The sequence below is a fragment of the Cebus imitator genome, unplaced genomic scaffold (genome assembly GCF_001604975.1).
Source record: "Cebus imitator isolate Cc_AM_T3 unplaced genomic scaffold, Cebus_imitator-1.0 Scaffold13, whole genome shotgun sequence".
NCBI lineage: Eukaryota > Metazoa > Chordata > Mammalia > Primates > Cebidae > Cebus > Cebus imitator.
This window is the reverse complement of record NW_016107328.1, coordinates 12,434,743-12,448,653: the sequence shown is the minus strand read 5'-3', so window position 1 is coordinate 12,448,653 and position 13,911 is coordinate 12,434,743. Positions and strand designations below refer to the sequence as shown.

Below are 13,911 nucleotides of genomic sequence, written 5' to 3'. Positions count from 1 at the left end.
ATTAACATCTCATTATGAATAGTGGCTTAAAGTTGAAAATATTTTGAATAAAACTTTTCTGAGCGTATTAGTATCCATATGTAGTACTTAATATGGTAAGATTTAATAAAAGTTTGAGAATGGCTTATTATTTTCTCAAACCAAACAAAACAATAAACAAAAAACACAGCCAGTCTAGGTGGCTCATGCCTGTAATCCCAGTACTTTGAGAGGTGGAGGCTGGAGGATCACTTGAGCCGAGGAGTTTGAGAGCCACCTGGGTAACAAGGAGAAACCCCATCTACAAAAAATACAAAAATTAGCTGAGTGTGGTGGTATGAGCCTGTAGTTCCAGATACGCAGGAGGCTGAGGTAGGAGAATCACTGGAGCCTGGGAGGTTGAGGCTACAGTGAGCAAAGATCACACGACTGCACTCCAGCCTGGGTGACAGAGCCAGGCCCTGTCTCTAAATAAATAAATAATTTTCAAAAACACAGTTTCTAATGTTTGAGCATTTCCTTAGCATTCAGTTTTTAAAGATCCTTACTCTTTTTTCAGTGATATTGTAGTCAAACGAAATAGAAGTCAAAGAGTAAATACATTTCTTGGAATTCTACATTTGAGTAGTATTCAACCCATGGTGAAGCAATTAAGAGTTCTTGGGTTAAGCAATTTCTATATCTTAGTTTTTCCAGAATAGATTTCCAAATCAGTGTTTCAAGGCTTTCTGAGTATGAATATTAATACACATAAGTTTCTGGGTTTAGGGAAGAAAAATATGAGTTTTTTACTCCTCTCCCTCTTCCTCCACACATTCTCTGCAATGGCTCACTTTACTCAGAAGAAATTTCATTTGCTATTTTAAAGCTAAGTACACTGGATTTTTCACCATAAATGCCTATATGAAAAAGACAAAGCTCATGTGGTTATCAAAGTTGATTAAATGTTGGTGGTATTGCAGTTTTGTTACAAGTGTAGTGAAAAAATGTTTGTGGTATGTAGTTATGTACAATATTATTAGTGACTATGTTATATTCTTAAATTCTTTGTTTGAGATGGAGTCTTGCTCTGTGGCCCAGTCTGGAGTGCAATGGCACAATCTCGCCTCACTGCAACCTCTGCCTCCTGGGTTCAAGCAATTCTCTGCCCCAGCCTCCCAAGTAGCTGAGATCTACAGATGCCCACTACCACGCCTGGCTAATTTTTTTATTTTTAGTAGAGACGGGGTTTCATCATCTTGGTCAGGCTGGACTTGAACTCCTGACCTGGTGATCCACCCGCCTCAGCCTCCCAAAGTGCTGGGATTATAGGCTTAGCCACTGCACCTGGCCAGTTAAATTCTTAATAAAAGCAAATTGATATGGAGTTTGATCTTTTGAAGTTGGTTATAAGTAGGTGACCAGATTGAGCAAATAAAAATTCAGGATGTCCAATTCGAATTTCAAATAAATAATAATGAGCATATCTCAAATATTTCATGGGATATACTTAACATTCATTGTTTATCTGAAATTCATATCAAATTGGGTATTCTCCATTTTATCCGACAACTCTAATTATAGGAATAGGAAGATATTTCATTCAGGCTTATACAAAGCTGGCCAGACTAGCAGTAGGATATAAACAGACTAGGTGGTCCTACATTTCTGTCATGGTTGGTCACTGAACAGTTAAGGAAGTTTCCAGCAAAGTCCCAGATTTGGGCTGGCATGTGACCAGATACTGGTCTATTTTTATGCTGAGGTAAATGGGACAATTTTTCCAGGGATTCAGTATAAATTGTAGAGAAGGGGATATGTGCTTAAGAGGGCAGAGGAATGTTCGTATTATACATTGCCACAGTAAAGTCCACTTCAAACAAATCTCCCCCATCCCAGGCAAATAGGGTAGGTATAAATGATGGCATATTAACTGGAAAAAGTCAGACGGGGTTTTGGAATGTGTGGATTGAGTATGCCAAGCAAAGGAACCGTGAGTAGGAAAGCCGGCCTTGGAATAAGTGGATTACACTGGAATGAAACATAGGTCAAACTCAACATATCCAAACCGGAAAGCACGACCTTTCCCTCCAAACTCCTCCCCACTTCCTAAGTTCATTCAGGAATTCAGCAAGTACTTAAGTGGCCACTAGTGCCAGCAAGTGCTGGCTCCAGACAGACACCCTTGAGCAGAACAGACGTGATCCCTGCTCTCAGAGAGCTTACAGCAGAGTGGGGGAGACCCATATCCTCACAAAAATAAATGATTAATTACACATTTTGACGTTACTATGACAGAAGGATGTTTGGTGCTATACATCTTTAATAAAGCCGGTGTGCTGCTGCTATTTTCAGATGGTAATTATAACGAATAAACACAAAAGATTATTACAAGGCATCATGAGAATAAAACATTTTAAAAGAAAGTACCACATAGTTTCCTATTTAGGGGAACAATATTCCATTAAAATTCACATTTTTGGAATTTCTTTTAAAAATTTATTTTTTTTGCCTTTTCCCACAAGTTCTGATGGAATTTGGTTTCTGTTTAAGTAATGTTTGCTAGAATATGTACTTTTATATGAAACACTTGCATATTTGTTATTAGTATGATTAATCTTATCACTGAACAAAAACTACAAGTAAATAATTTTGTTTTACGGGTGAACCTCTTCCATATTCAGCCCATCTTTTTTAAAAATTATTATTATCTTTTCCAGATCAGAGATGTACAGCCCATCTTTAAATGGTGATTCTACTCAGCTGCTCCTGTGCCATCTCTGGTCAAGGGGTGTAATTCCTGCTAACTTGAAAGGGCAAAACTGCTAAGTGCCTATTTCAGTAGCGTATTACCACTTAATTACAGAGGATAGCTTCCAGGAAAAGTACCATAATACATCGAAAAGGGGACTTTTAACTATATCTGGTAGAATTCCAAAGCACTTAACACTCTCTCGGGTCAACGCGGTGACTCCCATCTTACTGAAGTGCAGCTACTTCTGGCCTGGAGCGCAGCTGCTGGTCAATAGCTGTCCAACCTCAGCGCTCCCCACTCGAGACCTTCAAGAGGAGCTCACCGCACCCAGTAACACATATCGCTAGTTTCAAATCATGCTTCTTGTGTCTTGCAAATTTATCTGGAACGCAGAGAAGTACCTCGTACTTCTCGGGACTTCATCAACTCGGTTTTGGCAATTTTCTTCCCACGTCTTTATCCCTTTCTCTTTTCCCCACCATGTACCACTCTGCCAGACGGAACGATTTAGCCTTTTTAAACTGAAGTACCAGAGGAAGGGAGTTAGAGAACTGGACTCGGGGAGGAGGGGCGGTGTTAAACATTTACCGGGAGAGGGGAAGGGGCGGGTGCGCGAACAAAACCCCCAGGCAACCTCCCTCCAAGCGTGCGGTCCTAACTCCCGGTTCCCCCGCCTCGGGCAGGGCTGGATGGCCTCAGGCAGAGGCCAGCAGAGGGAGGAGGACCGGAGTCCCCGTCCGCACCTTCCCCCACCCCAGCTGCATTTTCCCCCAACTCGTCCGGGCGCTGACCTCCGGGCGGCAGCCGGCCCGCGGATCCCGGAGGGAGGAGGGCGAACCGAAGCCCGGAGGCCACTCGGATTGTTACGCGCTTTCAACTTCGCGGAGTGCCGTGCGATAGGGTGCAGCGGGGTTTCCGCCCGGCGCCACCCGGGTCCCCGCGCGGGAAGCGGCTCAACGGGGAAGGCAGCCGGCGCCCGCGGTCTCCCGGCCGGACGCCCGCGTTCTTCCGGCCAGCCCCCCACGGGGGGGAGGGGCGCCGACGCCGCGTTCTCGGGGCCCCGCAGCCAGCGGAAGGGCCGCGCATCGCGGAAGCGCGGCGGCAGCTGAAGATCAGCTGCTGGAGGAGGCGGAGAGGGAGAGGGAGGAGCCTCGGGGGGAAGGAGAGGGAGGGGACCGTCAGGAAGCCGCGAACGCTGCCGAGTGTCTGCACACCTCGCTCTGCCTGCCATGGCTGGTTAAAGAACCATCCGGATCGCAGCGCGGGGGGAGGGCCGGGTGGGGGGAGCGGCGGCCGCGCGTGAGGCCGAGGGAGGGGCGGCGGCGCGAGCGGCGGCGGCGGCGGCGGTTCCAGCATGAAGAGGAGAGCTGGCCTGGGGGGCAGCATGAGGTCAGTGGTGGGCTTCTTGTCCCAGCGGGGCTTGCATGGGGACCCCCTGCTCACTCAGGACTTTCAGAGGAGACGCCTGCGGGGCTGCAGAAACCTCTACAAGAAGGACCTCCTCGGCCACTTCGGCTGTGTCAATGCCATTGAATTCTCCAACAATGGAGGCCAGTGGCTGGTCTCAGGTAAATCAACCCCCTTCCCCTCCCCGCGCCTCCCGGCCCCCTCCCAGCCTCCCCCTCTGGCTCTCCCCCGTCACCCTCCTCCTGCCCTCCGTCCCCACCCCCTCCCTTTTTCATCCCCCTTCTGCGGTGGGAAGGTTTGGTGTCAAATTAAAACCATTGCAGGGGGAGGGGAAGGAGAGGATGTCTTCTATAAAAAAGACCTAAAATGGTTGACAGCTCCTTAATTCGCTTTATCCCAAGTGCAAAGTGATCTCTCCTGATGCCTGCCCTGAAAGTGTGGGTCGGGGAGGGGGGCGAGGTTACCGCTCGACAAAGTTTGACGACAAACTCTTCCTCCGCGTACTTTAAAAGGTGCTGGGGGCATTTTGGGGATGTGGAGGGGGAGGAGGCCGAGGCGCGCCGGAGGCAAGGGGGAGCTGGAGCCCCCGTCGCCGGTGTCAAGTAGAAGGGGTCTTGGGGCTGGGAAGCGGGCGGTGACACACTGGACGCCGAGGGGCCGGGGTCTGCAACCCGGGGGCTGGCGGGGTCCGCGGAAGGGAGGTGACTGGCGGTGGGGTCGCCGTGGGCCGCCCCCATCGGCGCTCTTAGGGGCCCAGCACCATGGCCTTTCGTGATGTGGTGGCCTCCTCTTCGTCTTGTTTTTAATACGATTTCGAGAGTGGTGAGGGCAGTGGAGGCTAAAGGGCACCAGCCTTAAGTTGAATGCGTAACTTGCGAGGCAGGGGGTAGGTGGGCGACCCCCAGGAGACTTGTTAGCGGGATCCCGGCGTCCCGCACCCCGTTTCCCGCGGCCGCCGTTGCAGGTGGTCTCTGCTTCTCCTCCCTCTCGCCCAGACCGGCCTGGTTGCCCTCGGGCTCTCCCTCTGGTTTGGGGAAAGTGGCGAAATCGAGGCCGGGGCTCCGGCCGGGCGGTGTAGGCCTCGCTCTCCCGGGGCTCCTAGCGACAGGCAGCTGAATCGATAGCCTATTGCTCCCGGGGAGGCCCGGGCCCCACGGGCCGCGGGGGCCGCTGCCCCGGGGGAGGTGCGCTTGCCGCCGGTGGGGGCGCTCGCTGCCGTTGTCCCCTCTTCCTCGGGGTCGTGGGCCCAGGGCTGGGCGGGTGGGAATGGGCCTACTTGAGGGCTAGGGGGCGGCTCCCCGAAACCTGGCTCAGGGGAGGAGGGTGAAGACGGCTGATTGGGCGTTCCTGCTTGCCTGCTGCCCTCTTCTGTCCCTTTTTCTATATTGGGAGGGATGAAGGGGGAGTCAAGAGCTGGACGTGGCGCTCAGCTTCACCCTGGTTGGTCCCCGAATGGCTTTATAATTTGTGTCATTGGGCAGCTCGCCAGAAACTTCTGGGATCATGGCAAAGCATCCGCCTTCAGTAGTAACCGTCGGAAGTGACACGGGGCGTACAGCCCAATGCGGGGGTAGCAAAGAGAAAGTCTTCTGTGATCATTTTATGATAAACCTTCTGGGGTCTGTTCAGAACTGACTTGACTTTTTACCTCAGATCGTTTTCTCTTTGACTAGGTGGATTTGGCCCTAGATCATCCCCTGAAGAAACCTGATCCTCTGGGCAAAAGCTTCCTTTCCCTATACCATCATATAAAATTTTGTCAAATAAATTTCAAGAGCAAAAATGGGGGAATTCTTCTTTAAAGACCTGTCTCCCAGTATTCTCCCCTACTGGTTTTCATGTATTCATAAAACTCCTGATGTATTCCAACACAGAAGTTCCCAGACACAAGTAAACTTTACCTACTGAGTGAGGGAATTTGGGGGTACTTTTTTGGCGATAACTGAACTAATCATGTTAACAGAATTCTAAGTAGCCACACATTGCCCAGCTTGACACACCTTTATTTATGCATTTATTCGAGACAGGGCCTCGCTCTGTTTCCCAGACTGACGTGCAGTAGGCTGTCACTGCTCACTGCAGCCTTGACCTCCCAGGCTCAAGCTAACTTCCCACCTCAGCCTCCAAAGTAGCTGGGACTACAGGCAGGTGCCATCATGCCTGGCTAATTTTTAAGTTTTTTTTTTTTTTTTTTTTTTTTTTTGTAGAGGTGGAGTCTCTCTATGTTGCTCAGGCTAGTCTTGAACTTTTGGCCTCGAGTGATCCTCCTGCCTCACCCCACAAAATGCTGAGATGACAGGCATGAGCCACCATGCCCAGCCCATACTTTAAAAAAAAAAACACATTTATTGAGATAATTTACATGCCATATAATTTATCTATTTGAAGTTACATTTTTAAAAGCACTGAAAAGTTCCCTTCATTCTATTTTATAGAATCCTTGGGCAGGACTCTCCCCTATGTCTTAAATGAACCCTATTTTCTCTAGGCTTGGCCAGGTCATTTCCTTTATCTTTATTTTAGCCTGTAGAAGAGGAGAGTCCTTTCCACAGGGGAAGCTCTGGCAGACCTTTCGATTCTGGGTATTTCTTTCCTTTTCTAGGCTTATGTTGCCCATCTCCATCAGTACTTCCTGGGTTCCAGCCTTCTTTGTCCCTTGCTCCTCCTCCTTTCCCCCATACTCCCTCTAGCTCAGTTCTTCCTGTTTCCTTTTTATCTGCTCCTGTTCCTGTTCTTAGCCTATCAGCAGACTTTTCCACAACTCCTCCAGTTTGGCTCAGATACGCCTAGCTTTTCCTATTTGTTCCTCTAACATAGAGTTTTGGTTTAAAGCCTTTTTAGCTGTTTACCTTCCATTATGAGTATACAGCTGTGTTAACAGAAAGTTTCTCCTGTTTGCTTCAGATAAGGAAGCCCCCTTTGGGATTCCTAATAGACCTTAACTTGTTAAAGCTAATTAAATTTTGTTCTGGGAAGTCCTTCAATAATTTTCCCAAGTTTAAAACTAGTGTCATGTTTATATTTTTTTCTTATCTATCTTTGTCTCTCTTTAGCAGTCAACACCTGAGGGGGGGAGTACAGTATTCTGAGCCTAATGCCATGTATCCTCAATGTTGTAATGTGGTGGGATGCCAGACTCTGGGATGATAATGAGATTACTTTTATGCATTTTGTTGTTCTTGTGTCTTGTCTGGATTGGAAAGCCCTTAGAGTGTTGTGATTAAAATGATAGATTGTTCATAGTTTGTTCATTGTTTTCATTTCATAATTGTTTGGGCAGGCTCATATTTCTTGTAACTGACACATACTATTTGACAGAATTAACTTAGACCCAGGGCAGAAATAATATTTGCATGATTCCTGTGGCTGTGTAAAGTACTATTAGTTAATGATACATCACTTTTCTGTTCCAACAGCTATCCCCTTTTCCAGGGCACAGTGAGGCCGGCAGATATTGAGTAAACCAGAGAAAATCAGGAAGGAGAAAGTTGCTGTGCTTGGAAGTGAAATTATGACAGCAACAAGTGGAGAAATGGTTACTTGACACATGAAGATATTTTAACCTAAAAAGTACTTTATTTTTCTTGTTGATGACCAGAAAAGGGCATCGATATGATACCATTTTAGGCAGTGTGGTATAGCAGATATGTGGCTAACATCATTGCCGTGTCATTTGTTTAATATATGACCTTAGTCAAGTTACTAAGCCTCTGTGTTTTCTGAGATATACAGTTGGAATATCGGCACCTACCTGAAGCGCTTGTTGTGAGAACTATGTTAGTCAAAGTATAGGTTGGGTGCTGAACGGAGTGCCAGTCCTCTCAGAGAAAATACCCAGTTTGTTTTCTTTCTCTTTTGTACTCATAACACATGGTGCCATTAATAGCAGACATTTGTTCTTGCAGTATTGGTAATAGACCAGTGCAGATTGGGCAGACAGGATAGTTTTGTGACTTTTTCATGTGGAATGTGGAGGCACAATGTGGTGTGGAAAGTGCTTGGGATTTGATGTCATGTCATTTGAGTTGGAGGCTCCACCAGTCACAAAGTGTATGAATTTAGGTAAGTCCCTCCACTACTCATCTGTAAAATGAGGGTAACAGATTGCCCTCACTGGTAGTTAAATGGGGGTAGTGAATGGTCAGTGAAATGTTACATGTGAAAGTGTTTTATGAACTTGGCTTTGAGTGAACATTACGTTTTTTTTTTTTTTGAGATGGAGTCTTGTTCTGTTACCCACGCTGGAGTGCAGTGGTACGATCTTGGCTCACTGCAACCTCTGCCTCCCGGGTTCAAGCAATTCTCCTGCCTCAGCTTCTTGAGTAGCTGGGATTACAGGTTCATGCCACCACGCCCAGCTAATTTTTGCATTTTTAGTAGAGATGGGTTTTCGCTGTTTTGGCCAGGCTGGTCTCGAAATCCTGACATCGTGATTCACCCACCTCCACCTCCCAGTGTGCTGAGATTACAGACATGACCCACGACACCCAGCTTCTGACATTACTTTTTATAAAGACTAGCTTTGTTGTTGTTGTTGTTGCTGTTTTGTTGTTGTTTTGCAACCCCCCTGCCCCTCCCAAGACTAGCTTATACTTGATGATTGTAGTCTCTTAGAATATTTGTGTGTGTTAGTCCTTTGAGGAATGAGGAACAACACTGTATGTTGAAGTGTCACTTAAAAGAGATCCTAACAACATCAAGGAGGTAACAGAACTACACATATTTAGGGGGATATCCTGGGTTTACCTTTCAGGTCTTTAATTGCATCTAGCACTTTAAATTGCTCTCATTGCCTTCTCTTCTGCTTTTCCTTTTCCTTAGAATGGTGTCTTTTATATGTTTGTTTAAAGTTTTTTTCTTTTTTTTTTTTCCCTGGGAAGAAGATTAATATCTTTTAGGGATTTGATTGGAAGACCAATCAGAATGTATCTCTATGTGCATTTGACTTGGATTATTATTCTGCCTTCTTATATCTTGTAAAGGGTTTGTGCAAATCATCTTAGCAGTAAACAAAAACAAAGATTTGGCTCTTTGGAATGAGAGTGGCTATAATATTATTTCCCCTGAATTGAGGTTTAAGGCACTGGAACTTGGAGATCTAGCAGAATAACCCATAAGTATGAAGTTTTGAGTTATAGTGAGAGATTATGATCTTTTTTGGGTTCTTATGAGTAAATATAGGAAAAGTAGTTTTTCTATATTTTTTCAAATAACATGAGCAACTGTGATGTTTCAAAGTATTAATTATGTAGGAGTTGTGAATGGGGAGAGGCATTTAGTTGCTTGGTCATAATATTTATAAATGGGGATAACTATTTAGTCTGTTTCTAGTTCAGATGGGTCTCTGACCATATTGATCATTATAAGGATTCATAGTATGTATAGAGAGATTTGAGAGTATGAACTCTGAAGTCAGACTGCCTGGGGTGACTACCAACCCAGCTACTTGCTACCTGGGTTGCCTTCGACAGGTCACTTACCCTCTCTGTCTGTTTCCTCACCCATATAACAAGGTTAATGATATTCTACAGGGTTGTGGTAAGGATTGAATAAAATAACATTTGTAAAGTTCTTAGCACAAGGGCCTAACCCACACTGTTGCTACTGCTGCTGCAACTGTTGTTGTTTTCCTTGAATGTCACAAAAGGCTTTTAGGAGATTGATACCTTCAACATCTAACACATACTGCACATGGAACAGTACACCATGAAAAATTGAGAAAGATCTCCATGAGGTGAACTGTTCAGAATGCTTTGTGAATAAGCTTAACCAGTACAGTCATCAAAGAGTATTTTTAAGCGTTGGATAATAGTCATGATTATACCTATATGCTTAATTTGAACTGATTAATTAATGGTCATTTCTTGTTTGCCAGTCACTAATTTATATCACATTTTATGAAATCAGTGTTTTGTAAATAAATTAGTCTAAAAGCACGTTATCTGCAGGTAAGGTGTTTGGCTTTAGCCAGTTAAATAAAGTCTGACTTTATTAAAGCTGTTCATTTAATTAGAATTAATTTCTTGGTTCAATGGTTACTTATCAGGAGAAATATGGCCAGTGGTAGAGCAGGTTTCTGACTTTGAAAAGCTTTCATGGTGTGGACTTTTTAACAAGGTAATTGAGGAGTCAGTGTTCAAATTTTCTTCTGGCCTTTCTATTTACTGATAATCCATTGCTGTGAAGGTATTAAATTTTATTATTTGGTCTATTTATTAGTTCAATAAATAGTTTTTGAGTCCATACTATTTGTCAGACAGGAGCTATGAGAACAGGGATGATGAATCAGATATAAATTATGTCTTCAAAAAGCTGGCATTTTAGGAGTGTTCAGTTCTCATTTGTAACCATTCATGACCTTTTAAAATTTATTCGCTTTACCTTATGATACTTTAATAGATATTTGTTTTTTCTCTGGTTTGCTATACTTAATACAGCAAAAATGCTCTTTCCTGTGAGATTTGGTGGGAAAGAAAGGCCTGTAGAGATGATCCTAAGGAACTTTGCTATGATAAATTATAAAGATCATGTCATAAGGATAAAGTAATATGGATATTTATAGATACACATTACTTGTCCTGCTTGTTCTTCAGTCAGCTAATTGATACCTATCAAAGGTTGGCAAATTTAGATTTATGCCTGGGTTTGTCACTTCTCCTTTAAAATAACCTAGTGAGGTTTGTCTGATGATCATTAGTCACATTGGACATTATTATTAACACATCAAAAAGTTGTCCTTGTGTTCAGTATTGTTCAAAGGATCATTTTTAATTTGATTTATGCCAATGTATTTTTGATTGCTAAGATTTCCTAAAGAGAGCAGTAGTCCTCAGTTACGTATTCTGGCCATCACATTGAAAGGAAGTGTCAGCCCAGGTACAAGCACGTGTTTATTCACTGATTATTGATGGATTTGGTTGTAAAGTACAATTGGAATCATTTAGATCAGGGAAGCTTTATTGACCAGTAAAACTTATCACACAAATGCATTCTGCCATCTGAATTCCAAGTTAAGAAGTAGGTGCATTTATTTTTTCATGCATTGACCAAGGCAGAGAGAGCATAAGTTTATAAGAGCACTTCCATTGCTAATAAGGATGGCACTTAAGTTTAATTTCTGTTTTCTTTTCATGGTCTTAAGAAAGAGGAAACTAATTGCTTTTCTTATTATTTTAGTCTGAATGTAGATACTCAAGGGTGGAATGAAAGTCTTTTAAAGTTAAAGGAAATACAATCCTAATTCAGATGAAGATTATCTAGGTTAAGAAGGAATCAATTCTGTTTTCAATTTTTGTTGCCTCACATTATTATAAAAATAATCTTATAACTGAATATTAATTCATTTGAATTAACTTAGATTATTGTGGGAATATGAAATTCAATTTCTTTTGTACTCAATTCTTTAAATTTTTTTATTTTATTATGTTGCTATAGTATGGGCAATTAAAAATTTTTTTGGATTTTCAGTTATAAAAATTAGGTTACCATTTATTGGCTGGGCACAGTGGCTCACGCCTGTAATCCCAGCACTTTGGGAGACTGAGGTGGGTGGATCACCTGAGACTGGGAGTTTGAGACCAGCCTGACCAACATGGAGAAACCCTGTCTCTACTAAAAATACAAAAATAACCGGGCATGGTGGCACATGCCTCCCAGCTACTTGGGAGGCTGAGGCAGGAGAATCTCTTAAATCTGGAAGGTGGAGGTTGCAGTGAGCCAAGATCATGCCATTACACTCCAGCCTGGGCAACAAGAGTGAAACAACATCTCAAAAAAAAAAANTATATATATATATATATATATATATATATATATATATAAATAAAAATAAAAGTTAGTTTACTATTTGCCAAAGTTTGGGTATGTAAGATGAATTTAGGTAATCTTTGAATAACTATTTAACATTTGGTAGTCAATTTATCTTTAGACACATAAGAAAAATTAACATGAATAAAATATTTTTAATGGTTTTATTAAAGTGAGGCTAAATTTTTAGGTAAATTAAGACCAGGTGCAGTAGCTCACACCTGTAATTCTAGCACTTTGGGAGGCAGAGGCAGGAGGATCACTTGAGCCCAGGAGTTTGAGATCAGCCTTGTCAACATAGCGAGACCCTATCTCTACCAAAAATTTTAAAACTAGCTGAGTGTGGTGGCATGCACCTTTAGTTCCAGCTACTCAGGAGGCTGAGGTGGGAGGACTGTTTGAGCCTGGAAGGTCAAGTCGGCAGTGAGTCATGATCATGCCACTGCACTGCAGCCTGGGCAACAGAGTGAGACCCTGTTTCAAAAATAAAAGTCAATTTAAAGAAAAACAATAAAGGTGTTATGTGGATATGGTAAAAATCAAGAGATGATCAAGATTGAAGCTTGTAAAATACTGCATTAGATAACCCTTTATATCTTCTCTTTTCCTCATGGAATCAGAGAAATGGAAGGATTTTCATTTTACAGGAAAGGGAGCTGAGATCTAGACAGGTGACTTGCCCAGAGCTGCTCGTGTAGTCTCTGGCTGTCAGGGCTCTAAGTAGGGCTCCTTGCTTCCAGGCAGATGCTGTTTCTCTCTTTTCCTTTTGTAGGCAGGTCACATTTTCTGGATCTGTCCTAAAGAATCGAAAACGGAATGTTAGCAGTTTCTGGAGCACATTTACAACTCTGGTTGCTTCTCTTAAATTATAAATTATATTTCTGTGTTTTGCTCTAAATAAGGTTAACTTGTTTTACTTAAGTATGTTTATTTACTAGTTAAAATGTTTATCGAGTACCCATTGTGTGCCCCTTTAATCTTAATAACTGTGAAAATTATTATTTAACTTTTTTCTTTTTCTTAGCTTGTAACATATGCCAGGCCTTCTGCTAAGCACTTTACGTGTCTTATTTGCCACTTGGAAAATAGCCAGCGTTACCTGTAGTGTAGAAAGGCAAGGAGATTTGAAGGTTTTGTATTAGTTGTCATAAGTGAGTGCTAAAGCATCAAGAAAGGACATTGATAAGTTACTGCTGAGAGTTCTATAATCCAGAGAACACGCAAAGCATTAGTGGAAAAGTAGATATTAGAATTCATTATTTGTGGTTAAAACGAAGTGAAATATGGCTGGTTGGAATGCAATGGTGCTTACAACTAATTGATCTCAACCAGTTACAGATTTCTTTGTTCCTTCTCCAGTACTATTGCTTCACTTGACTGGTCATAAAAAAGTGAAGTGAAACATAATTCTAGGGGCGAAAAAAGATTTTTATTACCATGATCCATTACTTTATAGAAAATTTTGGTTCCAATAACTGCTTTTCAAGTTTTTGTTCTTTTCAGTTTTAATACTTCTTGGTCACCACTGCCATTATAATATAAGCTTCCCAAAACATAACTCTTATTGTTTCCCATCCCCTGCTGATCTGCAGCACTCCCCAGTGCCTACCAAATTAAGAAGGAATGCCTCGCCCAACATTCAAAGAGACATTGCTGCTTGTTTAAAAAAAAAAAAAAAAAAGTTTAACAGATTTTTGAAATAGCCAGTATTTTATGTCATTTATTTATCAAATATTATTGGGGGCATTTCATGTGTCAGGCATATGTAATACTTAAAAGAATCTTTTGTAAGTTAGGGTAGTATTATTATCTTTATATTACATGTGAGGGAACTGAGGCTTACAGAAGTTAGGTAACTTATGAAAGCTCCTATGTTTTATGGTGGAGCTAGATTTCTAGGATGGGTCTGAATGTTTTCTGAAACATGCTAACTGCTTTGAAATTTTTACAATGTTATATACATTTTTTTTTTTTTTTTTTTTTTT

General features: G+C 42.6%; 1 protein-coding gene and 1 long non-coding RNA gene across 3 annotated transcripts in view; both read left to right on the top strand.

Annotated features, from left to right (window-relative positions):
- The first annotated feature begins 3,364 nt into the window (after window positions 1-3,364).
- Window positions 3,365-13,911, top strand: part of LOC108284301 (DDB1- and CUL4-associated factor 5) — a 67,658-nt gene continuing 57,111 nt past the window's right edge. The window contains exon 1 of one of the 2 annotated variants that reach the window (XM_017500995.2): window positions 3,365-4,281. In XM_017500995.2, the coding sequence (XP_017356484.1) occupies window positions 4,068-4,281 (214 nt within the window). In that variant the 5' untranslated portion in view covers window positions 3,365-4,067. The remainder of the gene's footprint in view (window positions 4,282-13,911) is intronic. The other variant, XM_017500986.2, reaches the window with a different exon arrangement.
- LOC108284342 lies at window positions 4,295-5,903 on the top strand. The gene is made up of 2 exons (XR_001817179.1): window positions 4,295-4,632; window positions 5,794-5,903. It is a non-coding gene; the product is annotated as an uncharacterized LOC108284342 (long non-coding RNA).